Source organism: Salmo trutta, chromosome 4, assembly GCF_901001165.1.
Source record: "Salmo trutta chromosome 4, fSalTru1.1, whole genome shotgun sequence".
NCBI classification, from domain to species: domain Eukaryota; kingdom Metazoa; phylum Chordata; class Actinopteri; order Salmoniformes; family Salmonidae; genus Salmo; species Salmo trutta.
In genome coordinates, this window is record NC_042960.1 from 41,708,986 (window position 1) to 41,733,978 (window position 24,993).

The 24,993-nt window shown below is 42.4% G+C and overlaps 1 protein-coding gene across 3 annotated transcripts; it reads left to right on the plus strand.

The window, feature by feature from the left end:
- Nucleotides 1–8: 8 nt before the first annotated feature.
- Nucleotides 9–24,627, plus strand: LOC115192363 (UDP-N-acetylhexosamine pyrophosphorylase). Of its 3 annotated transcripts, none has more exons than XM_029750759.1 (11): nt 9–113; nt 1,146–1,487; nt 4,604–4,808; nt 10,775–10,950; nt 11,063–11,235; nt 20,257–20,450; nt 20,990–21,130; nt 21,919–22,107; nt 22,292–22,333; nt 23,550–23,616; nt 23,740–24,627. In XM_029750759.1, exons 2-11 carry the CDS (start codon nt 1,205–1,207, stop codon nt 23,830–23,832), a joined length of 1,563 nt encoding a protein of 520 aa, XP_029606619.1. In that variant the 5' UTR covers nt 9–113; nt 1,146–1,204; the 3' UTR covers nt 23,833–24,627. The 3 variants fall into 3 exon arrangements, with proteins under 3 accessions (XP_029606619.1, XP_029606622.1, XP_029606621.1); XM_029750761.1 differs by lacking the exon at nt 9–113 and adding an exon at nt 909–935; XM_029750762.1 differs by lacking the exon at nt 22,292–22,333.
- The last annotated feature ends 366 nt before the right edge of the window (nt 24,628–24,993 follow it).

Sequence of the window (24,993 nt, forward strand, 5' to 3'; positions counted from 1 at the left end):
AAAGTGACGGATGTTGCTAGGTGTACTCGAGGGGGCGGGGTTACGCTGGTCGATACAAGAATCACCGGATAGACGCTGTCCGACCAAATTGATTCATAGACATTGCGTTGAAGGTAAGCTTTTATTAACTTAATCTGCTACTCGCTTAGTTACATTTTCATCCAATAGTCTAGTTAGCGCATTTTGTTTTTCAACCAGGGTTGTAAAATAGCTGTGAGGTTTCAATTATTGTCGCGCCCCCCATTGGTACCGTGCTGTTGTGTAGGACCACAAATTGAATGATGACGATAGTCAATATGTGTAGGTAGTTAACATCTGATTTGGTTAGTTAACATAACCGCAGCTTTATGGATAGACATGATGGTGTAAAATGTGTAGTATTACGTTAGCTAGCTAACGTAGTAATAGCCTGCTTGTAAATAGTTTTGATGCATCAATGGGGGACTTCTTTAGCCATTGTATGTTAGAACACTTCCCATGTCGTGGATTGTCTAAAAGCCGTGGAAATGTTCTGTGGAGTTTAGTGTCAATGATGTAACTTAATATTGGTGTCCCGAGGATCTGGTTTTGCCCTGCTTATTGCAGTAGACTTGGCTTCAAGCTAAAGAAAAGTTACGGCACTATTGGGGTGCCAAGTTGACAGCTCCGCTCATCTGCTGATGTAAATCAAAGGGGATATTGTCAAATGGGCGTGTAGTCTGGTACAACAAGTCCCCTACTGGAATGTGGTCATAGATGTCTACTGAAGTCACCAAGCTTTGCTTGAAGAAACATGGCAGGCACACCCATGTAATTATGGTCCCACAAAGATCATGGATGTACATGTTGCTGTTCACCATATTTATGACACAAATCCAGATGGTGAAACGTCTTCTCTTTTTAGTCATTAAGCTAGTGTTGAACCAGAGAGGACCCAGCATCTGTTTCTATTTAAGGCAAGTGTATTCCAATGATGCTGCGCCAGTGCTTCCTAATACCTATCTGACGTGACTATGACACTCCCAATCATTTTCGATTGTATTGGGTGTGGTAGTTTTCAGAGGAAATTTGAGCCCAGTAATGTGATCCTCATGGCTGTGTGGGCTAGTTAAATATTCCTGACACTTACAACATGTTCCTGTTCGCTTCTTTTCTGGGTGTGGTAGGTAGTTTCCCGAGAGGAGATTCTTCTACAGTAGCTTAACCAAGCAGTGTGATCATCGTCATGGAGCGCACCAGAAGCAGACTCATCCAGAGGTTGGCAGAAGCTGGCCAGTCTCACCTCCTGCAGTTCTGGGATGAGCTGACCCCTGAGCAGCAGGCTGAGATGACCTCTGACCTGGAAGCTATGGACTTCCAGGAGATCAACAGGTTCTTCCGCAGTGCCATGGCGGTGTCGGGCAGCAGCAAGCAGGAGAAAATGGACGCCCGCATGGAGCCAGTGCCCAGGGAGGTGTTGGGTAGCGTGACCAGGGACAGAGACTGCCTCAAGGACTGGGAGGAGGAGGGTGAGTCGTCTGGTACATGGGTTCCCAAATGGTGGGTTGCTTGGGACCAGACCAGAGTCAAATCCATATGTCAAATACTTGAAAAGTATTTTAGTTGTGGTTGGTTTAGCTTGGAATTTACGGTTTTGGTAAAGTCGGTCACAATGATGCATGCATTTCAGTCAAAATAATGCATCTCTGCCACAATCTTCATTCAAGGGATTGAATTCCACTGGTTTTCAACATCCTAGATTATTTTACATGCTACCAGAAAGTGAAACGGGCAGGTAGGGAAATCAGGTATGCAGTATAATGTTATATAGTAGGTGTCTTCTGCCTAGTGCTACATTCTAGACTAGTCGTGAAGTGCGTGCAGCGCGTGTGTTTGTGTGTGTCGGTTGTCTCAGTTGCGCGAGGGAATAAACTAAGGTCGAACATTATGGCCTCTCTCAGCTGGATTTGCTCAACTCCTGCGTCCTTGCTCCTTCATCTTCTCTCGCCTCCTTTTGAAAAAGGTCATGGGTAGTCGAGGAGAGACTGTGGATGAAAATGCTCTTGTATGAAATGAGACTCCTTCTGCAATGGCGCATCAATCAGGCAAATTATGTTTACAGGGGTGCATCCCAAAATAAATGTAATTTTATAAATGACAAATTAAGTTAATTGTGCAAGACATTTTGTAGGTAAAACGATAAATAACATTTTTAAACGTTTGCATGCTTTTCTCCTCCAACAAAACAAAAGAGGATTCAAAGGGCATTCAATTCAATTCAAAACTCTTCTGCGAAGGTGTCTGGTAGGATACACATGACTATCCTTGATGAAACATGGATATTGAAGAGGGGAGGACACTCTTCAGTTAGCCTTCTAATGAAGTGACATCTCGTTGACCACTTATCGGTTTCCGGGTCACGGAGGAGAGAGGGTGGAGGACAGACTTTTGCCCAAATGAGTAAAGGCCTATGGAGTACAATTTCCTCCAACTAAGCAGGGCTACTGAAACTAACCTTTCCAACATGTCCCTGGTAACCCCCTTCAAACAGCACAGTGACAGGCAGCAGAAGGGATCATTTGCTGTGATCAGGTAATGGCAACTCTGAGGAGGTTAAATAAGACCTGGTAACCCTTACATGACTTGGCAACCTTAAGAGTTAGGGGGTAAATCATGATGTTGAAGTGGGGGTCCAGCTCAATGTTTAGCAGGCCTTAGCTGCAGCTGAGGAGGTCCAGCCTGAGGGATTGAGGGGAGAAGCAAGGGAGCATCTGGTTCTGGTTTGGGCCTGACGTAAATGGGGTACTGCGCCCTCATTCATGAGGTCATCCAGCGCTGCGTCAGTTCTTAATCATGGTGGTGTGTCAAGGCAGCCAACATCTACAGCAGCAAGCTAAGGATACATACACCCCAGGGTGTGTATGTGTGTCAGAAAAGCCAAAGCCTACAATGGTACCTCCCAGTCCACTCTCAAAGGCTCAGAAATGTGAGTGCACTTGTGGGTTAATCACCAACTCTTATAGCAACAGGTTAGGTAAGGTAAAGTAGAGCTGTATAATAAGGGTGTTGTTGACCTAGTACACCATATATACAAAAGTATGTGTACACCCCATCAAATTAGTGGATTCTGGTATTTCAGCCACACCCGTTGCAATCTCCATAAACAAGCATTGGCAGTAGAATGGCCTTACTGAAGAGCTCAGTGAATTTAACCGTTGCACTGTTAAGGATGCCACCTTTCAAACAAGTCAGCCCTGCTAGAGCTGGCCGGTCAACTGAAAGTGCTGTTATTGTGAAGTGGATACGTCTAGGAGCAACAACGGCTTAGCCGCAAAGTGGTAGGCCACAAAAGCTCACAGACCGGGACCGCTGAGTGCTGTAGCGTGTAAAAATAGTCTGTCCTCTGTTGCAACACTGACTACAGAGTTCCAAACTGCCCCTAAAAGCAACGTCGGCACATTAACTCTTCGTCAGAAGCTTCATGAAATGGGTTTCCATGGCCAAGCAGCCTCACAGCCTAAGATCACCATGCGCAATGCCAAGCGTCGGCTGGAGAGGTATAAAGCTTGCCGCCATTGGACTTTGGAACAGAGGAAACGCGTTCCGACGGGCAAATCTCGGTTTGGCTGTTGCCAGGAGAACGATATCTGCCACAATGCATAGTGCCAACTGTAAAGTTTGGTGGAGGCAGAGTAATGGTCTAGGGCTGTTTTTCATGGTTTGGGCTAGGCCCCTTAGTTTCAGTGAAGGGAATGACATTCTAGAATATTCTACGCTTCCAACTTTGTGGCAACAGTTTGGGGAAGGCCCTTTCCTGTTTCAGCATGACAATGCCCCCGTGCACAAAGTGAGGTCCATATAGAAATGCTTTGTTGAGATTGGTGTGGAAGAACTGGACTGGCATGCACAGAGCCCTGACCTCAACTCCATCGAACACCTTTGCGATGAGCTGCGAGCCAGGCCTAATCGCCCAACATCAGTGCCTGACCTCAGTAATGCTCTTGTGGCTGAATGGAAGCAAGTCCCTGCAGCAGTGTTGAAAAGCCTTCCCAGAAGTGGTGGCTGCTATAGCAGCAAAGGGGAGGACCAACTCCATATTAATACCCATGATTTTGGAATGCGATGTTTGACGAGCAGGTGTCCACATTTTTTATTTTATGTAACCTTTAACTAGGCAAGTTGGTTAAGAACAGTCTTATTTACAATGACGGCCTAGGAACAGTAGGTTAACTGCCTTGTTCAGGGGCAGAACGACAATTTTTACCTTGTCAGCTCAGGGATTCGATCTAGCAACCTTTCGGTTACTGGCCCAACGCTCTAACCACTAGGCTGCCTGCCGCCCCATGACTCTTGGTCATGTAGTGTATGTTTAGATTGTGAAGTTGAATGCAATTGAACTATGGTTATTGGGTTATCCTGCTGTTTCAACCTGCAATGATTATATCAGGTCACCTTGCCAAGGTAGATTATACTTCAGTCGTTATAGCCATAAAAAGTCAATAGAATTCTTGAGTTTTGTCAACCATCACGAGTATGTTTTGGTTTCAGTTATATTGCTTGAATAAGCTCTGTTTGTACCATATTTACATTTTTGTTAAATTATGGTCTCATACATTAACTGTTATTGTCTCAACCCCTTTCCTAGGTCTGCGGTGCATCTCCCAGAGCAGGGTGGCTGTTCTGCTGCTAGCGGGGGGCCAAGGGACCCGGCTTGGGGTGTCCTACCCAAAAGGCATGTATGATGTGGGCCTGCCTTCCCACAAGACCCTGTTCCAGATCCAGGCAGAGAGGATACTGAGGCTTCAACAGCTGGCAGAACAGAGACATGGAGCCAAGTGCTTCATCCCCTGGTGAGACTGGGACTGGCAGCATAATAATAGCGATTATCATTTTGAATTTTAGGACCCCTTTCAGTATAAAATTTAAATATTGAATTTGGCCTTTACTACTATAGCCCACAATCGCATTGAATAACACATTCATACATGGCAAAAAGAAGACAGTAAAAAAAATGTATCATAAGGAATAAGATTTTGAAGTGTCTGTCATATAACTAGGAGACATAAGAAAGCTCAGTGTGTGTGTGTGTATATATATATCTATATCTCACTCTCACAGTTGAAGTCAGAAGTTTACATACACTTAAGTTGGAGTCATTTAAAACTCGTTTTTCAACCACTCCAAATTTCTTGTTAACTATAGTTTTGGCAAGTTGGTTAGGACATCTACTTTGTGCATGACAAGTAATTTTTCCAACAATTGTTTACAGACAGATCATTTCACTTATAATTCACTGTGTCACATACACTAAGTTGACTGCCTTTTAAACAGCTTGGAAAATTCCAGAAAATTATGTCATGGCTTTAGAAGCTTCTGATAGGCTAGTTGACATCATTTGAGTCAATTGGAGGTGTACCTGTGGATGTATTTCAAGGCCTACCTTCAAACTCAGTGTCTCTGCTTGACATCATGGGAAAATCAAAAGAAATCAGCCAAGACCTCAGAAAAAAATATTGTAGACCTCCACAAGTCTGCTTCATCCTTGGAAGCAATTTCCAAATGCCTGAAGGTACCACGTTCATCTGTTCAAACAATAGTACACATGTATAAACACCATGGGACAACGCAGCTGTCATACCGCTCAGGAAGGAGACACGTTGTCTCCTCGAGATGAACGTACTTTGGTGCATAAAGTGCAAATCAATCCCAGAACAACAGCAAAGGACCTTGTGAAGATGCTGAAGGAAACGGGTACAAAAGTATCTATATCCACAGTAAAACGAGTCCTATATCGACATAACCTGAAAGGCCACTCGGCAAGGAAGAAGCCACTGCTCTAAAACCACCAAAAAAAGGGCAGACGACGGTTTGCAACTGCACATGGGGACAAAGATCGTACATTTTTGGAGAAAGGTCCTCTAGTCTGATGAAACAAAAATAGAACTGTTTTGCCATAATGACCATCGTTATGTTTGGAGGAGGGGGAGTATTGCAAGCCGAAGAACACCATCCCTTCTGTGCAACAACACCATCCCTTCGTACAACAACACAGTGTTGTACGAGTTCTTAAGTTTCTTGGCAATTTCTCGCATGGAATAGCCTTAATTTCTCAGAACAAGAATAGACTGATGAGTTTCAGAAGAAAGTTCTTTGTTTCTGGCCATTTTGAGCCTGGAATCGAACCCACAAATGCTGATGCTCCAGATACTCAACTAGTCAAAACTGGCCTTCTTTAATTGCTTCTTTAATCAGCATAACACTTTTCAGCTGTGCTAACATAATTGCAAAAGGGTTTTCTAATGATCAATTAGCCTTTTTAAAATTATAAACTTGGATTAGCTAACGCAACGTGCCATTGGAACACAGATGTGATGGTTGCTAACAATGGGCCTCTGTACGCCCATGTAGATATTCCATTAAAAAAAATCTGCCGTTTCCAACTACAATAGTCATTTACAACATTAACATTATCTACACTGTATTTCTGATCAATTTGATGTTATTTTAATGGACATAAAATGTGCCATTCAAAAACAAGGACATTTCTAAGTGACCCCAAACTTTTGAACGTGTGTGTGTGTGTGTGTACTCACTTACTACCGGTCAAAAGTTTTAGAACACCAACTCATTCAAGGGTTTTTATTTATTTTTACTATTTTCTACATTGTAGAACAGTAGTGAAGACCTCAACTACAAAATAACACACATGGAATCCTGTAGTAACCAAAAGTGTTAAATCAAAAAGTCTTATTTGAGATTGTTCAAATAGCCACCCTTTGCCTTGATGACAGCTTTGCACACTCTTGGCATTCTCTCAACCAGCTTCACCTGGAATGCTTTTCCAACAGTCTTGAAGGAGTTCCCACATGCTGAGCACTTGTTGACTGCTTTTTCTTTGCTCTGCAGTCCGACTCATCCCAAACCATCTCAATTTGTTTGAGGTTGAGGGATTGGAGGCCAGGTCATCTGATGCAGCACTCCATCACTTTCCTTCTTGGTCAAATAGCCCTTACACAGCCTGGAGGTGTGTTGTGTCATTGTCCTGTTGCAAGACAAATGATAGTCCCACTAAACCCAAACTAGATGGGATGGCGTATCGCTGTAGAATGCTGTGGTAGCCATGCTGGTTAAGAGTGCCTTGAATTTGAAATAAATCAGTGTCCCCACACCATAACACCTCCTCTCCATTTTTTTTTTACGGTGAGAAATACACATGCATAGATCATCCGTTCACCCACACGGTGTCTCACAAAGACACTGTTGGAACCAAATATCTCCAATTTGGACTCCAGACCAAAGGACACATTTCTACTGGTCTAATGTCCATTGCTCATGTTTCTTGGCCCAAGCAAGTCTCTTCTTCTTATTGGAGTCATTTAGTAGTGGTTTATTTGCAGCAATTTGACCATGAAGGCCTGAATCATGCAGTCTCCTCTGAACAGTTGATGTTGAGATGTCTGTTACTTGAAATCTGTGAAGAATTTATTTGGGCTGCAATTTCTGAGGCAGGTAACTCTCTAATGAACTTGTCCTCTGCCACATAGGTAACTCTGGATCTTCCTTTCATGTGGTGGTCCTCATGAGAGCCAGTTTCATTATAGCGCTTGATGGTTTTTGCGATTGCACTTGAAGACACTTTCAAAGTGATTTGAAATTCAGTATTAACTGACCTTCATGTCTTAACGTAATGATGGACTGTCGTTCCTCTTTGCTTATTTGAGCTGTTCTTGCCATAATATGGACTTGGTCTTTTACCAAATAGGGCTATCTTCTGTATACCCCCTACCTTCTCACAACTCAACTGAATGGCTCGAAGGCATTAAGAAGGAAATACATTCCACAAATTGACTTTTAACAAGGCACACCTGTTATTGAAATGCATTCCAGGTGACTACCTCATGAAGCTGGTTGAGAGAATGCCAAGAGTGTGCAAAGCTGTCATCAAGGCAAAGGGTGGCTATTTGAAGAATCTCAAATATAAAATATATTTTGATTTGTTTAACACTTTTTTTTTGGTTACTACATGATTCCATATGTGTTATTTCATATTATTCTACAATGTAGAAAATAGTAAAAAACTAAAAAAAGAAACCTTGAATGAGTAGGTGTTCTAAAACTTTTGGCCGGTTGTGTATACATACTTTCTTGCCACTGTATGTGAACCCTTTTGAATTACCTTAATTTCTGCGTAAATTGGTCATAAAATTTGATCTTCATCTAAGTCACAGCAATAGACAAACAGTCTGCTTAAACTAATAACACACTAACAATTATCCGTTTTCATGTCTTTATTGAACACACCGTGTAAACATTCACAGTGCAGGGTGGAAAAAGTATGAACCCTTGGATTTAATAACTGGTTGACCCTCTTTTAGCAGCAATAACCTCAACCAAACGTTTTCTGTAGTTGCGAATCAGACCTGCACAACGGTCAGGATAAATTTTGGACCATTCCTCTTTACAAAACTGTTTCAGTTCAGCAATATTCTTGGGATGTCTGGTGTGAACCGCTCTCGAGGTCATGCCACAGCATCTCAATCGGGTTGTGGTCAGGACTCTGACTGGGCCACTCCAGAAGGTGTATTTTCTTCTGTTGAAGCCATTCTGTGGTTGATTTACTTCTGTGTTTTGGGTCGTTGTCCTGTTGCATCACCCAACTTCTGTTGAGCTTCAATTGGCGGTCAGATTGTCTTGATAAACTTGAATTCATTTTTCCTTTCGATGATGTCCAGGCCCTGAGCCAGCAAAGCAGCCCCAATCCATGATGTTCCCTCCAACATGTCTTACAATTGGGATGAGGTTTTGATGTTGGTGTGCTGGGCCTTTTTTTTTCTCCAGACATATTATGTGTTCCTTCCAAACAACTCCACTGTAGTTTCATTTGGTTTTAAGAGTCAATCGATTCTGTTGATGATTAAAAAATGAAAAATAACCTACGTTTCAGTTAATCGCTCAGCACTACATGCAGCATTACATCAAGCTGACCACTGTTTCTCAATCCATTCTTCAGGGAACTGTTTTTGTTTTAGCCAAGTTTGTGAAATCACAAACAAACCATACAATAACAGGGTTGTATCAAAGATATGTTTTTGTGTTCCCCCTCTGTTCTAAAGTTTCATCTGTCTGATTATTAACTACACCTAGATATTGCTAACACTCCCCCGCATCATTCAAGGAAGCGGTTTGATCCCAGAAAGGAGCAGTATTATACAGTGCCTACAGAAAGCTAGTGGATTAAAACCGCTGTTTGAAGCTGGTGAACCAAAACCGAAAGTAACTTTTTAGTTTTGGTCCACCAGCTTCAAACAATATTTTTTTTTGTAATTGAAAATATATTTCACAGCGACGGTACAATGATTCCCTACACTAGTCAGTGCTTGCTTTCTCACATAAATGGATATTAAGTGAAAGGTGTAGAATTATAGCAACCAGGATGAGACAGAGATTTCCACTAGATAATACAGCCACAAAGTCATAACGGCTTTCCCAGTTTGGGAACGGATGCCGCTCCGGCTGGAGAAATCAATAGGCGACTATAAAAGCAAATCACAACACTGCCAGTTAAGTAAAACGGTGAAACACTATCATTCTAATATTCACGCCAGATACATTTTCTGAAATTACAATTCTTTTTAAATCCGCTGTAATTTGGCCACTCAGGAGCATTGACTGTATTCTTGGTAAGCAACTCCAGTGTAGATTTGGCTTTTTGTTTTATGTTGTTGTCCTACTGAAAGGTGATTTTCCTCTCCCAGTGTCTGGTGTAAAGCAGACTGAAACAACTTGATCATACTTAAATATATTTTCAATGTCTGATTTGTTATTGTTACCCATTTACCAATACCTGCCCTTCTTTTATGAGGCTTTCGAAAAGCTCCCTAGTCTTTGTAGTTGAATCTGTGATTGAAATGCAATACTTGACTGAGGGACCTTACAGATTCTTTTTCACTTTGAGATGATGGATTATTTTGTGTAGCTCAATGAACTATATTTCAATCCCAATTTGTAATGTGACAAACTGTCAAATTCTAGGGGGTGTAGACTTTCTATAGGCAATGTAAATCCCTGTGGAGTAGATGAAGGGAATCATTAAGACTATTTAGGAGTGGGTTGACAGGAAGGAGACGTGTCCAGCTGGCATCTCGTCTTTGGGGCTGGGCCTAAGCGCTCACCATGAGATGCCATCCAGTCATAAGGAAGTACTTCTGGTTTTGTGTCTTGTGATGGCTTGTTGCCACAATGTATTTTTAACCTTAGTTAGATCTGAGCATTCAGCTTTTAAAATTCATCTGGATTCAATTGTTTGCCAGAATGTGCATTATGAATAACCTTTCTGGAATCTTTGTAACATGAGAGGCAAGGTTTCCAATCTTATGAAACGCGTAAGTAATTATGCAGTGATTCACAGTGAAAAGTCAAACATTGATAAAAAAGTAAAAATGAATCATTGTCTTGAGAGTTCGGGAACATGGGACTATATGGTTCTGTCTGCAGTTTTGTCAAAATTTAGTTATTGACATAGCCTTGTTCTGTAAATTTATTATCTACCTACAGTATATAGTACTCTAATTACCCCAATTCATGTTAAGTTCAGAAGAATACTAGATTAAAAAAAATTGACACCATTCAAACCAATGAGGGTTTAACTTTAAAACCAATTATCTCAGAATCATCTTTTTGCAGATATAACCTTAAAGAACCAAGCGCTCTCTTTTGTATTATCCTTGAATCAAACCAGCTGTATCATCACATTCCCACTGCACATAATGACCGGTGAATGAATCACAAAATAAATCATAACTGAATTTCTACCTAGGTACATCATGACAAGCGGCCGGACCATGGCGTTGACTAAAGAGTTCTTTTCGTGCCACAGCTACTTTGGGCTGGGCGAAGACAACGTGACCTTCTTCCAGCAGGGCATGTTGCCTGCCATGGACTACAATGGCAAGATCATCCTGGAGAGCAAAGCCAAGCTGGCAATGGCCCCAGGTACACAACTTAATCTGTGTGTGTGTGTGTGTGTGTGTGTGTGTATATCTGTGTATTTTAGATGTTAATGGGTCAGTACTGATGTGTGTGTGTGTGTGTGTCTGTATTTCAGATGGTAATGGGGGTCTGTACAGAGCTCTGGGTGCCCAGGGGATTGTGGAGGACATGGAGCAGAGGAAGATCGGGTTCATCCATGTGTACTGTGTGGACAACATCCTGGTTAAAGTAGCAGACCCTGCCTTTGTCGGCTTCTGTGTCCAGAGAGGAGGCGACTGTGGGGCGAAGGTTAGTAGCGCTCTCTCTTTCTTTCTCACTGGAAGTTTCTCTCTATTGCTGTCTCTTTGTCCTCTTCTGTCTCTCACAACGGGGCCAAATGTGACTCATGAGGTCACCCAATATGTTCCAATACTCTTAAATGACTTCCTTCCTTCTCTAGTCAGATCCTGTCTCAGTAGCTTAAAGTGGTTTCCTCTCCTGGTCCTCTCTCCCTCTAAGCCAATGTTCACAAAAGCTTTGAGCTGAAAGCAGTATGGTTGGTCACTCTGTGATGAGAAGGAAGATATTGAAATGAATTTAGACTCAGACCATGTGCATCATCATCCAATCCTTGATCTGCTTGTGGTTCAGGTCCTGTTGTACAATACCAGACCAGGAAGTTAGTATTGAAACTGTGTTCAGTAAAGGTGTGTTTTGATAAGAGGGTGTGACTGAGGGGATTCAATTAAACTGGCCCGGGTGGCAGTTTGCACCTGGTGAAAAGTGATTGTGTTCGTTTTGGAATGCAACAGATGCATATGTGTTCCCAGTCATGTGAAATCCTAATTTATTTATTTCAATTGACTGGTTTCCTTATACTGTATGACCTGTAACTCAGTAAAGTCTTGAAATTGTTGCATTTATATTTTTGTTCAGTGTTGAAGGGAATGTATTTCATACCGAACACCTGGCTGCCTCCCTGACACAAAGTTATGTAGGTTAATTAAGCATGTGGAGTAATGAGTAGGATTCTGTTTTCACATGCAATGTGTTTGCTTTTGATTAAAACGCTTTGCCTGCCTTCCCACTGAAAACTAGTTTGAAGATGTATGTTTTCTGAACAATGCCCCATGCTGGCTTGTTGACAATATGGCAGAGCTGCGCATATTCTATTACTGGACACGTGAAGGGCCATAGCTCCAGTTTCTAAACCCAGACGCACTACATAGCGATGCGCCATGACATCGCCTACAAGTGTGAGAAGGGATTTCTATTGGAAAAGCAGTTTTAGCCCATCTTCATACTGTACTGTCTTTGAGACATTGACAACTGCATTGCCACAACTTCTCCTCTTTTAAACTGCACTTCTAATTCACCACAAGGTGGGGGTGTAGACTATCACCCAGAAGGAGTGAAGTAGCAGGCGTTTCTTCACACATACTTGGTTCAAACCAAGATGTTTTTCAGCCAACTTTAACATCCCGCCAACTGTTTTTATATATATATTTGAAAGGCATGGCCGGCGCCAAAGCCTCAACTTTTACTTCCGCCAACCGATCTAGTCATGATTGCGTTAAAGTTCTGTCTACGGCTTAAAGCCAGTTCGTGCTTGCTCTGGAAATGTGATTCGGAGGCTCCATATGGAGTGTGACTCAATTGTGTAGCCTCCAGAGGCTTGCAGAAGCCAAATCGAGCAACATACCAAATCGCTGTGCTTCTCCCAAATTTTGTAATCGCAATGTATAGCTCCGCATTGACATGATTGGTTGGCGGTAGGGGCGCGAGGTCCAATATAAACAAACTCCCTTCCTTGACTACTTACTTCATAGCTGCTCTGCTAAACGCAAGAAGTATACATGCCTTACTATGTCCTACTATCCCATTACTACTATCCTCCTGCCTGACTTTGCGAGGCATGTCACTTCAACCATCTCTTCCCATAGCCCAGGACATGCACTGTTTTCTTAACCACAAATGGATGGAACCATAAATAATTACTGTGGGAAGAAATATCACTGAAAAACGACACTATTGGAATAAAGAAGGGCTAATGCAATTGAGGGCATCAAATTGCTGCTTACTGAAACTCCCAAAGTCAAGTTATAATACAAAGCAATACCAACTATTTCAGCACCGTTTAGATCTGCTTTGAGACAAGCGTTGGGAATCAACGTCAGATTTTCTTTTCACTAAATCTCTGTTCAGACATTGGTTAGCCAGGCTACAATAAGGCTCATTATTAACTTGGGTCATTTATAAGTGCTGATCAGACATTTTTTTTCAACCTGGTTATATGAAAAACTAGATGTTTTGGGCTTAGTTATAGTGAAACAAGTCTAACAAGTACATTTATTTTTGCCCCTATCAGTTCAACTCTACCATTGAAATCATGCCTCTGTCATCTCAAGGGAGGTGTTCGATATGAGATGCATTCCCTTCTACACTGAACAAAAATCTAAATGCAACGTTTTCAAAGATTTTACTGAGTTACAGTTCACACAGTATAAGGAAATCAATCAATTGAAATAAATTAATTAGGATTTCACATGACTAGGAATACAGATATGTATCTGTTTGCCACAGATGCCTTACAAAAAGGTAGGGGGTGGATCAGAAAACCAGTCAGTATCTGGTGAGACCATCATACTGCAGTGCACGAGAGACAGTTCCTGCAAGGTATATATTACCGTCATAAATCTGACCAACTCGCCCAGGAGAGGAGGGTCTTGAAACCTTCGGTTAGCCGGCACCTTTGATCTCCATCCAGGAGGGCAAGTCCTGACCACACCAACCAACAAAATGGGGAAAAAAGAGAGAAAGGAAAACAACAATGCAACAAAAAAACTAAGTCATCAAGGACAACAAAAATCATAAAAGCAAGGCCTACTGAATATGCTTGAGTGTATGTATGGCACTATTTACATGTGTGTATTTGAATGAAAGTGTGTGTGTGTGTGTGTGTGTGTGTGTGTGTGTATGCATGTGTACAAACACCTGCATGGCATGCATGATGCCTCCTTGATTAGACTACTGTAGCAATCTTGCATGAGTGGCAGTGTCAGTATCCTCGCTTATAAACCCTGGATTACTGACATGGGGCGCTGTATTGAAGCCACTGTGCTGCCATCTTGGTGGTAAGCCTTAATTGTCCAAAATATTTTAAAGCTATACAAAAAAATGTATTCATATCTACATTTTTGTTTTTTAACATGTATTCTATTAGACACTTAAATGCATACTTTTAAGTATGTGAGCTAAACTTAAAAAAGACAAATATAAAGACATTAAAAAATTAAGAGTACTAATGTTACTGGCCCCATTACAACAAATATTTAAATGCATGTAATTTTGGCCTTAACAGTTCATTTAAATACTGTAGAATTCCATTCATTCCTATGGACTGCGTCTACTAGGGAGTGGCAACGGTTGCTTCAAAGCCTCTGAATGCCTAATACATAGCGTCAGCATTCCAGGGTTTATATATGTAACACAATTCAGAAGGCAGTAAGGCACATTTCTGCATATGACCAAATTCAATAATTTTTTTGTATATATATATATATATTTTTTTTAACCTGTGAGAGGAGTCAACCTTTTTATACAGTACCCAAGACTAATTTGAGAGTTAATTTGACCATTGGGAAAAATAGTTACTGTGTAAAAACAGCAATGCGGGTTGGATTGAATTGAGCCCCTAATATAATTTTTTTTAGGGGATGATTGCACTTTTCTTCCAAACACAATACTGCAATAAATGGAAGTAATTTCAAATATGTTTTTGCCCCCATGGGATTAAAATGTACACTGTAAGTAGCAATAGCTCTCATTAACACAGCGCCTAACTACTGTGAGCTAACTGTCCAGAGCCGTATTTGCTCGCGATGCGCAGCATTTTATCAGAGCGTGCTAGTGGACTTCGGGTAAGTATTGGGAAGTGTTGGAATCAGGTACAACTACATTTACCCATGCCCAAAAGGAATATTAATGAGCAATTCCCCACCACCCACAACTTCTCACCTGAATGCATGTTTAAAAAAATGAAGGGGTTAGGCAAAGGCTGAAATTGGGTTTGAGAGTTAACCTTTAACAATTGGATTATTTTATTATTAGTAGCCTAGGTCTACTCTTAACCAGAAGCCCGTGACTTGTCTTAATCAATGTGATTTTGTTTCACTGAGTCTCCATCTGTATATTTAGTTAATTCTCTGTCTGGGCAAATAAGTGGTGGTGTAGTTCATCTATTCATTTTCTCATCTACAGTGTTTTCAGACCCCTTTACTTTTTCCAAATTGTTATCTTACAGCCTTATTCTAAAATGGATTGTTTTTTTCCCCTCATCAATCTACACACAATAACCCCGTAATGACAAAGCAAAAACAGGTTTTTAGAAATTTTATTTTTAATAAATTTGCGATCACATTTACAGTTAGTCGGAAGTTTAGATATACATTTAAACTGAGTTTTTCACAATTCCTGACATTTAATCCTAGTAAAAATTCCCTTAGGTCAGTTAGGATCACCACTTTATTTTAAGAATGTGAAGTGTCAGAATAATAGTGATTTATTTCTTTTTATTTCTTTCATCACATTCCCAGTGGGTCAGAAGTTCACATACACTCAATGAATTAGTATTTGTTGCATTGCCTTTTAAATTGTTTAACTTGGGTCAAATGTTTCAGGTAGCCTTCCATAAGCTTCCCACAATAAGTTGGGTGAATTTTGGCCCATTCCTCCTGACAGAGCTGGTGTAACTGAGTTAGGTTTGTAGGCCTCCTGAGCGCTATGGAGTAGGTTTTTAACAAGGCTCTCTGTATTTTTCTCTGTTCATCTTTCCCTCGATCCTGACTTGTCTCTGCTTCTGAAAAACATGCTTCACCTTAGGGATGGTCTGGCAAGGTGATGAGCGGTGCCTGGTTTCCTCCAGACGTGATGCTTGGCATTCAGGCCAAAGAGTTCCATCTTGGTTTTATCAGACCGGAGAATCTTGTTTCTCATGGTCTGAGAGTGCCAAAAGGCACCTAAAGGAATCTCAAAGTGGGCTGTCGTGCCTTTTACTGAGGAGTGGCTTCCGCCTGGCGACTTCAACCTAAAGGCCTGATTGGTGGAGTGCTGCAGAGCATGGTTGTCCTTCTGAAAGGTTCTCCGATCTCCACAGAGGAACTCTGGGGCTCTGTCATAGTGACCACTTGGATTCTTGGTCACCTTCCTGTCCAAGGCCCTTCTCCTCCCATTGCTCAGTTTGGCCGGGCAGCCAACTCTAGGAAGAGTCTTGGTGGTTCCAAACTTCTTCCACTTAAGAACGATGGAGGCCAGTGTGTTCTTTGGGACCTTCAATGCTGCAAAATGTTGTGGTACCCTTCCTCAGATCTGTGCCTCGACACAATCCTGTCTCGGAGCTCTACGGACAATTCCTTCATCCTCATGGCTTGGTTTTGGCTCTGACATGCACTGTCAACTGTGGGACCTTATATCGACAGACCGGTGTGTGCCTGTTCACAGGTGGACTCCAAGTTCCAGAATTAGCTCTATGGAAACCGGATGCACCTGAGCTCGATGTCTCATAGCAAAGGGTCTGAATTCTTAAGTAAATAAGGTATTTCAGTTTTCTTAATAAATCTGCAAACATTTCTAAACCTGTTTTCGTTTGGGGTATTGTGTGTAGATTGAGGACTTTAAAAAAAATGTATTCAAACCATTTTAGAATAAGGCTGTAATGTAACAAATTGTGGAAAAAGTCAGGTGGTCTGAATACTTTCCGAATGCAATGTAAAGGCCGTGGAGGTTGTGAAATATGAACACGAAACTCGCATCCTTATGAAAATATTGATTGATATTATTTTCGATCATAATGAAGATACATTGAGAGTAAAACACAATGCGTGCTCCCTAACAAAGCGGAATGAGGGTAGAAACGAGATGAAACATGGATAATAAAATTAAAAAAGCGTGGGTTTGCCTTGGGCTCTTTCTATGTGACCGCGGTTCCACACGTTGCCGTGGCGCAAGTTGTGTGAAAAGTATTTGTATTTTATTGTTATTTTATTATATTCTTAGTCTACTATAAAATGTGTTAATTGTGATCAGGGTAGCCTAATTGTGTCTTGTCTGTTTTTAATGAACAAAATAACTACCGATTTCATGTGCATGACACGGCCGTTTAGCATATAGGCTGCACATACTGTGCCAGTAACATAATGACACTCAAAATATACAACTATTCTTTTGAAAATACATTTGAATAGTCTTATGTTTCTTAGGACCAGCCTAAATCCAATGAATAGATTTCTTTGTGATGGTGTATATTCAATGGATTTATAATAAATGGATATGCGCCCACATGTACTCCCACTCCTAAATTGCCAGTATACGCACCGGAGATATAAAAGGCTTATTACGGCAAGAATGTGGTAAAAATAGGAACGTATGTATTGGTCTCTAAAAAAAATAGTATTATTATATGAGATACAAAATATCTATATTTATTATATTGTAAAGGGTACCTAGAGCGGAGGTGTTTTTTTTAAGCTAGACAATGTCATGAACTGGCTTTAAATGATAGGCTATTCCTCTGAAAAACACATCCAGGGAGTCTCATTCATTGCTCCTTCATGTCATCTCACTGTACATTGATGGGTTTGATGAGAGATTTATAAAGACACGTTGACTAAAACAAACACTAAAGAATAAAAATAACTGCTGCAACTATGTGACGTGATACTGGCCTTGTTTTACTGCCTCGTTATGAACAATGAGGGAACCACACAGCCCTCCAACACCGACGGCTTAGACCACTCAGCCTATAGCATCACAAGCCTGATGTATGAATTTTTTTTTTTTCTACACGTTGAGTTTGGACACCGTGTACTAGTTTTGAGAGGGAAGAAAACTGTACAGGGAGCAGTGGTTAAATAGGAAACTTAACTGGTTTCTTCTCAGGAAAGCAACTTTTTTTTTTTTACGACGCAAGGTACTTATTTAACTATTAAAAATATCACTGAGTATAGAAAATATTAACACCAGCTCTTTCCATGACATAGATTGACCAGGGGAAGGCAGTGATCCCTTCCTGATGTTACCTGTTAAATCCACTTTAATCAGAAGACAAAGGGGAGGAGCCCGGTTAAAGGTTTTTAAGCCTTTTTAGGTTGTATTTCTGCCTTTTTCAGAGGGTGAATGGGCAAGACAAAAAATGTAAGTGTCTTTGAACGGGTTATGGTAGTAGGTGCCAGGCGCACTGGTTTGTGTTAAGAACCTGCAACGCTACTGGGTTTTTCACGCCCAACAGTTTCCTGTGTGCATCAAGAATGGTTTATTACCCAAAGGACATCCAGCCAACTTGACACAACTGTGGGAAGCATTGGAGTCAACATGGGCAAGCATCCCTGTGGAATGCTTTCAACACCTTGAAGAGTCCATGCCTTAATTGAGGCTGCTCTGAGGGCAAAGGAGGGGGGTTGCAACTCAATACTAGGAAGGTTTTCTTAATGTTTGGTATACTCGGTGTGAGGCTGTCTTCTCTAAATTCCTTTTTTTTTTTTCTTTTTTTTTTCTTTTTTTTTTTTTATCTCAGAGACTAGAGATGCACCGGTAAGGGGAGTTTTTGAAACCTCCACTTCAAAATGTTGTGGAAAGTACTCAAGACTCCTGAAATTAGCCTCCAAAGCATTTATCATTTTCTGTGACGTCCAACCAAAGACTAATATTCCACCAACAGTCGTGCTTGGTACATTAGTCTAACCAGACACCTAGGTAAACTCTCCTTCCAGACTCACATTAAACATTTTCCATCCAAAATTAAATCTAGAATCGGCTTCCTGTTCCACAACAAAGCATCCTTCACTCATGCTGCCAAACATACCCTCGTAAAACTGACCATCCTCGACTTCGGCGACGTCATTTACAAAATAGCCTCTAACACTCTACTCAGCAAATTGGATGCAGTCTATCTGTTTTGTCACCAAAGCGCCATATACTATCCACCACTGCGACCTTTACGCTCTCGTTGGGTGGCCCTTGCTTCATATACGTCGCCAAACCCACTGGCTCCAGGTCATCTACAAGTCTCTGCTAGTTAAAGCCCCACCTTATCTCAGCTCACTGGTCCCCATAGCAGCACCCACCCGTAGCACGCGCTCCAGCAGGTATATCTCACTGGTCCACCCCCAAAGCCAATTGTTCCTTTGGTCGTCTTTCCTTCCAGTTCTGTGCTGCCAATGACTGGAATGAACTGCAAAAATCACTGAAGCTGGAGACTCATATCTCCCTCACAAGCTTTAAGCACCAGCCGTCAGAGCAGCTCACAGATCACTGCACCTGTACATAGCCCATCTGTAAATAGCCCATCCAACTACCTCATCCCCATACTGTATTTATTCATTTATCTTGCTCCTTTGCACCCCAGTATCTCTACTTGCACATTCATCTTCTGCACATTCTACCATTCCAGTGTTTTAATTGCTATATTGTAATTACTTCACCACCATGGCCTATTTATTGCCTTACCTCCCTTATCCTACCTCATTTGCACCTTTTGTACTGTATTATTGATTGTTTGTTTATTCCATGTGTAACTCTGTATGTGTCGAACTGCTTTGCTTTATCTTGGCCAGGTTGCAGTTGCAAATGAGAACTTGTTCTGGTTAAATAAAGGTGAAATAAAATGGGAAATAAATTAACCTGACTGCAGCCTAGCCTGCACATTTACCTGTGCAACTTGTCAAACCATCACCACAAAACTCTGCAGAATGGAGAAAAGGCTTTTTACACTTGAAATATGCCTCTGAAGTACAACTCTACAATGAAGTACAGATGTAATTAAGTCAAACATTTAACTCCAAGTTGAGAGCTGTATTAAACCCATTCCTGCTGCGTGTCAGTCTGAGCTGTGGTGTGGAGGCTCTGCTAGGATCAGAGGAATGCAGGGACCCACCCTCCTGTCGTTAACTGACAGAGACTGCAGTTGTGGCTTCTTCCACCGAGCCTCTCCCCCACAGCTAAACCCTTCATCAGCCTGCTGAGCCTAGTCTTCTCCCCCCACCACTAAACCTCTCATCAAGCCCAGCTCTTTCATTTGGACTGCCAACCAGATGGGCAGAGGGCTGGATCTCTGATTTGGACCAGACTCCAGTCACTAAAATGTACAGTCAAATCCTCTTTAACAATCCCATCCATGTCTTCCTTTCTATCTGCAATCTTCTATCTAAACCTCTCTGTAAACAGAAATCCAAATGCTTTTAGTGGGAATGAACTAGTGCATGCTTTGGAGAGGAGGGCAGAATCGGGGGGCAGTCCCAGGTGAGGTAAAATCCTTTCCTATGACGTCACTTCCAGGTGGTGGAGAAGACCAATCCAACGGAGGCGGTGGGTGTGGTCTGTAAGGTGGACGGCTGTTACCAGGTGGTGGAATACAGTGAGATCTCCTTGGCTACGGCTGAGGAGCGTAGCACGGACGGGCGGCTCATGTTCAACGCTGGAAACGTAGCCAATCACTTCTTCACACTACCCTTCCTCAGGGACATCGTCCAGTGAGTCTCTCTCACTCACACACACAGACAGACAGACACATTTAACATAGCTAAACACAGTTAAAAATGCGCACACAGCCACACGCACAGCCCCACATACCTCCATACAGTAAGTGAGTAATTACATGGTGAAATGTTAACCCCCATTAAGCAGGTATTTCAGGTCATTACCTGCCTAGTGAGCGCCTCATAACCTGAGAGAGAAGTAGTGGTCTTGGACCGAGCTGGTTTCTAATGAGCAGTGTGTGTCAGCTGATAAATGGCTGGAAACATCGCAGTGACTTTTAATGAGTTCCCAGAATCTAAGGTGAAGAAAATGAAAGGAGGAAAAAGCTGAAGTTTAGTTTTCTATGTCTGGACTTTGGTATTTTAAATACATGATGTCTTTGCCAGTGTTTTTCTTTCTCTTCATTGTTTAACAGTTATAACCAAGAGCATGTTTCAGATTTCCTGATCTCCCTTGTCTGTGTCTGTCTTTAACTTTCTCTCACCCCCTTTCTCTCTCCCTTTCCACCTCTCTCTCCCCCTTCCTCTCTCAGGACATTCGAGCCTCAGCTGCAGCATCACGTGGCCCAGAAGAAAATCCCGTACGTGGACATGCAGGGAAGGCTAATCAAACCTGACAAACCCAACGGGATTAAAATGGAAAAATTTGTCTTTGACATCTTCCAGTTTTCCAAGTGAGTGCTGTGATTTTCCAACCGGCTTTAGCATGTGTGGAGCTGGCAGGCTGTTTCCCCTTTTAAAGGTTTTACAGGAAGTAAACTAAAATTACAATTCAGTAGTCGACTTCTCATTGACTTCTCAATCAACTAAAAAGTAGAAGCTATTTAATTCAAAAGTTTATACATTTCTGAATTTGAAATACAAATCACTTCCTGAATTGACTGCCTGACCCTGGAGGTGAGGGAGAGAAGAGAAAGGGCAGCAGGATGCAGGAATCAGGGTTCTCCCTCCCCACAGCCAGGCTTCTGTTTGTAAGACCCAGGTCCTGACACCCAGATTTCTAGAGCCCCAACCTCAGCATCCTGCCCCATGGCAAGTTCCAACACCCCAGACCCCTCGCTGGACCCCCAGCTCCATAGCCACTGTCCCAGAGCCAGGAAGCACGGCCCGGCCCTCCTCATCCTCTTCCTCCTGCTGCTGGGGCTTGAAGAGGCAGGTTTTACGAGCTGCTCCAGCCTCCTCTCTCTCCATGTGTCTCTCCCTCCGGCGGTTTAATCATCATGACATCATCTCTGAGTCATGCTGCTGCTTTTAGAACTTTACATGGAGTCAAAGGATTCGTCTCATTGCAATGAGGACGCTATTCTATGTGGCACTATTCGAACAACCCTTCACTTTCAGGCTGTTTAAAACTGGAATGGGACGATGATAAATGTGTTTTTGTTGTGGGTTACCTTAAACGTTATCACTAAAGATGTATTTTCCCATTGTGTGTGTGTGTGTGTGTGTGTGTGTGTCTAAGGACCTTTGTGGTGTACGAGGTTCTTCGTGAAGACGAGTTCTCTCCTCTGAAGAACGCCGACAGCCAGGACGGTAAAGACACACCCACCACGACGAAACACGCCCTTATGTCCCTTCATCACCGCTGGGTCCTCAACGCTGGAGGACACTTCATAGACGAGAACGGCACGCGTGTGCCCGCTATACCCAGGTGAGAGAGACACACACACACACACACACACACACACAGTGAGTATACATACGTTCTATTTGACACGTTCATCACCATCTAGTCTCCCTGTCACAGCTTTTTCACAGTCACACGTTTTCTCACAGCACTCCCTCACGGTTCCCCTTAACCCTGTGTGTCCTGTGTAATGTTTTAATGTTTCCAGAGACGGATCTGCAGGAAGTGGCACAGCTGATGTCAACCAGAAGTAACTATTCTCTGTGCTACTGACTGAGTTACTGCATGGTGACGGGGCTTTGGCTTTCTCACACATTCGCACAGTCGCTCACAGTAACCAACTGTCACACACACACACAAACACCCAGGCTGTCTCAATTCTCTACAGTTGCTTCCTCTCCTTGTCACCTGTCCTTTGCTTTCACCTGGTCAGTTTATTCCTATCAGTGTGGGTGAAGTGAAGGAGACGAGGAGAGAGACTCGAGTGTTGAAATGCAGCCTGGGGTTTACCTGTGCTAGGGCCCAGGTCATTGGGCAATGTCACAGGGCCACCTGTCCTGTGCAGGTGGGGGCAGAAGTACCTGGCCTGCCCACTGACTTGGTCCCTGTTCCAATAGTCTTCATATGCATCCTTCTTCCCCTCTTTCTTTAGTCAATCACTGGTCTGCATGTGATTAGATAATTGTAAGCCAGTTTACCACCCTGTTGCTTTCACCTATCAAACCTTGCTAGATCAGTGATTACCTGAAGGAAGGAAGGATGCATAATATATTGGAGCAGGGCCTAGTGCTAACTGGGACAGTAGCTACTAACCCACGGAATGTGGAGCATGCTGGGTAATGGGCACTGGGCACGCTTTGCGATCGATGTTACTGATGATGTCACTGTGTTAATATGTCTGTCTGATGGTGAAGGGGAGATGGGTAGACGATGAGTGGCTATTTCAGATCTGATGTTGGTCAGTTACCTGCGATTGTGACGGCAACACGAAATGCATTTAAATCCTCTTTATTGTTCAAGGATGATTCAACACCATTTTTTATATTTATAACATTCATAAATGCGACTTAGTGGTGTCATTTTAGATTGTAATAAGGTGTAGTGGCTCTTTTTGTGGGATGTATGCGCTCCCCCAATCAATAGACTTCATTCACTTCCACTTCTGACATTTCAGTGCTGACTTAGTCTTCCTGGACCTAGATTAAGCCTACTCCTGGACTAAATGGAATCTCAGTTGAAAGTGCTTTTTAGTCCAGGAATAGGCTTAATTTTTGTCCCGGAAACAGGTCTGTGAGTCTAACTGCTGCTGTTGACGCTTTAATGCTTTGCTCCAAACGGTTAATCTAAGAACACCTGGAGCAGAAGATCACACATCCAGCTGCTTTTTCTCTTTTTTCCCCTCCTCCTCACACAAGAGAACCAACTAAGCCTCTCCTCCCTTCTTATGCCTCCTCTTTTCCCCACAGCCTGAAGGATGGAACAGACCTGCCAATCAAATGTGAGATCTCCCCACTGGTGTCCTATGGCGGGGAGGTAAGGGGGAGGGACCTGTTCAAATAGAAAGAAATATAAAAACAAGTGTTTCCCATTGTAGTTATTAAATTCAGCTTTACTAGCATTCATATCATATCCTGATGTCACTTCCTGTTGTTGCAGGGTCTGGGGGGACTGGTGAAGGGGAAAGAGTTCCGCCCCACCCTGGTCATCGACGAGAGTGGAGCCCACGAACTGGTGAAGAATGGAGTGTGAGGGACAGCAGGATGGCGGGAGAGAAGGGTGCGAGTGAGGGGGAAAAAGAGACGAGCCAAAGACCTATTCCACTCCTCCCCCCGTTTCAGTGCAATAATGCTGTGTTCATGCGCTCTTGGAAATAATCTGTAACCCAGGTTTCCGACATCCAAATACTGTTAATGTGAGCTTCCAAATCGGAATTATAAGTGGGGAAACCTGTGCTATAATTCAGTACCATGAGCTCCAACCCCCAGTTGGAATTTGTATTTTTTGTTCAGATCTTTCCAAGGAGCACATGACCGCAGCTTAAAATGAAGGACAGAAGCCTTGCGAGGCTGCATGGCTGGATGAAGCAGTCTGAAGATCAAGTTATTTATTTTGCTTATGAGATGTATTTTTATATGAATGATGTCTTGTAGAGGGAAATTACCCCCTACGCATTTTACCAAGTGATTTGTACATACAGATACAAAGAGAGGAGTACAACGATTGTAATCAGATGATCCTATTATGATTGATTATTATATGTAATGTAGGTACATGGGGAGGGTTTTATTTGTAATAACTGGGTAGCATAGCACACTACTGCTAGTCTTTTGTCTGATTGGCTCCAAGCCTAGTAGTAGTGTTACATTTACAAGTAGTAATTGTGTAATTTATTGAAGTAGCAGTAGTTGGATTTTAAGTGGTAGTATCGGTAGTAACAGATTTACTTTAGTAGTATAGAGTTGAGATGGAAGGGGAAAGACAATGAACCTGTTAAGCTATATGACCTGTTCAATTTTCTTTATTAAAGAAGTGTCCAATTTGCAAGAGGTGTAAGGCTTCTTTGATTTAAACGCAAGGTTAGCGTGGTGTGTGTGTGTGTGGATTTGTCTGCGAGCGCGCTCATGACTGTGTTGATTTGTCTGTCTCTCTCTCTGTGTGTGTGTGTGTGTGTGTTTTTTGCATTAGAAGTCCTGGTGTGTTGAATCATAGTTTCCAGCAGCAGCATATGGTTTGTGTTTAAGATGGGCCAGAGAGCGCATGATACACACTGCTGCAGCCACTCAGGAAATATAGTCTGTGTCTCCTAAGTGTCTCTGTCTCGCACACACCTACTCTCACTGTCTCCTTTCTCTCTCATGTCCTCTTTTCTCTCTTACTAGCTCTCACTCCCCCTACAGTATATCCGACAGA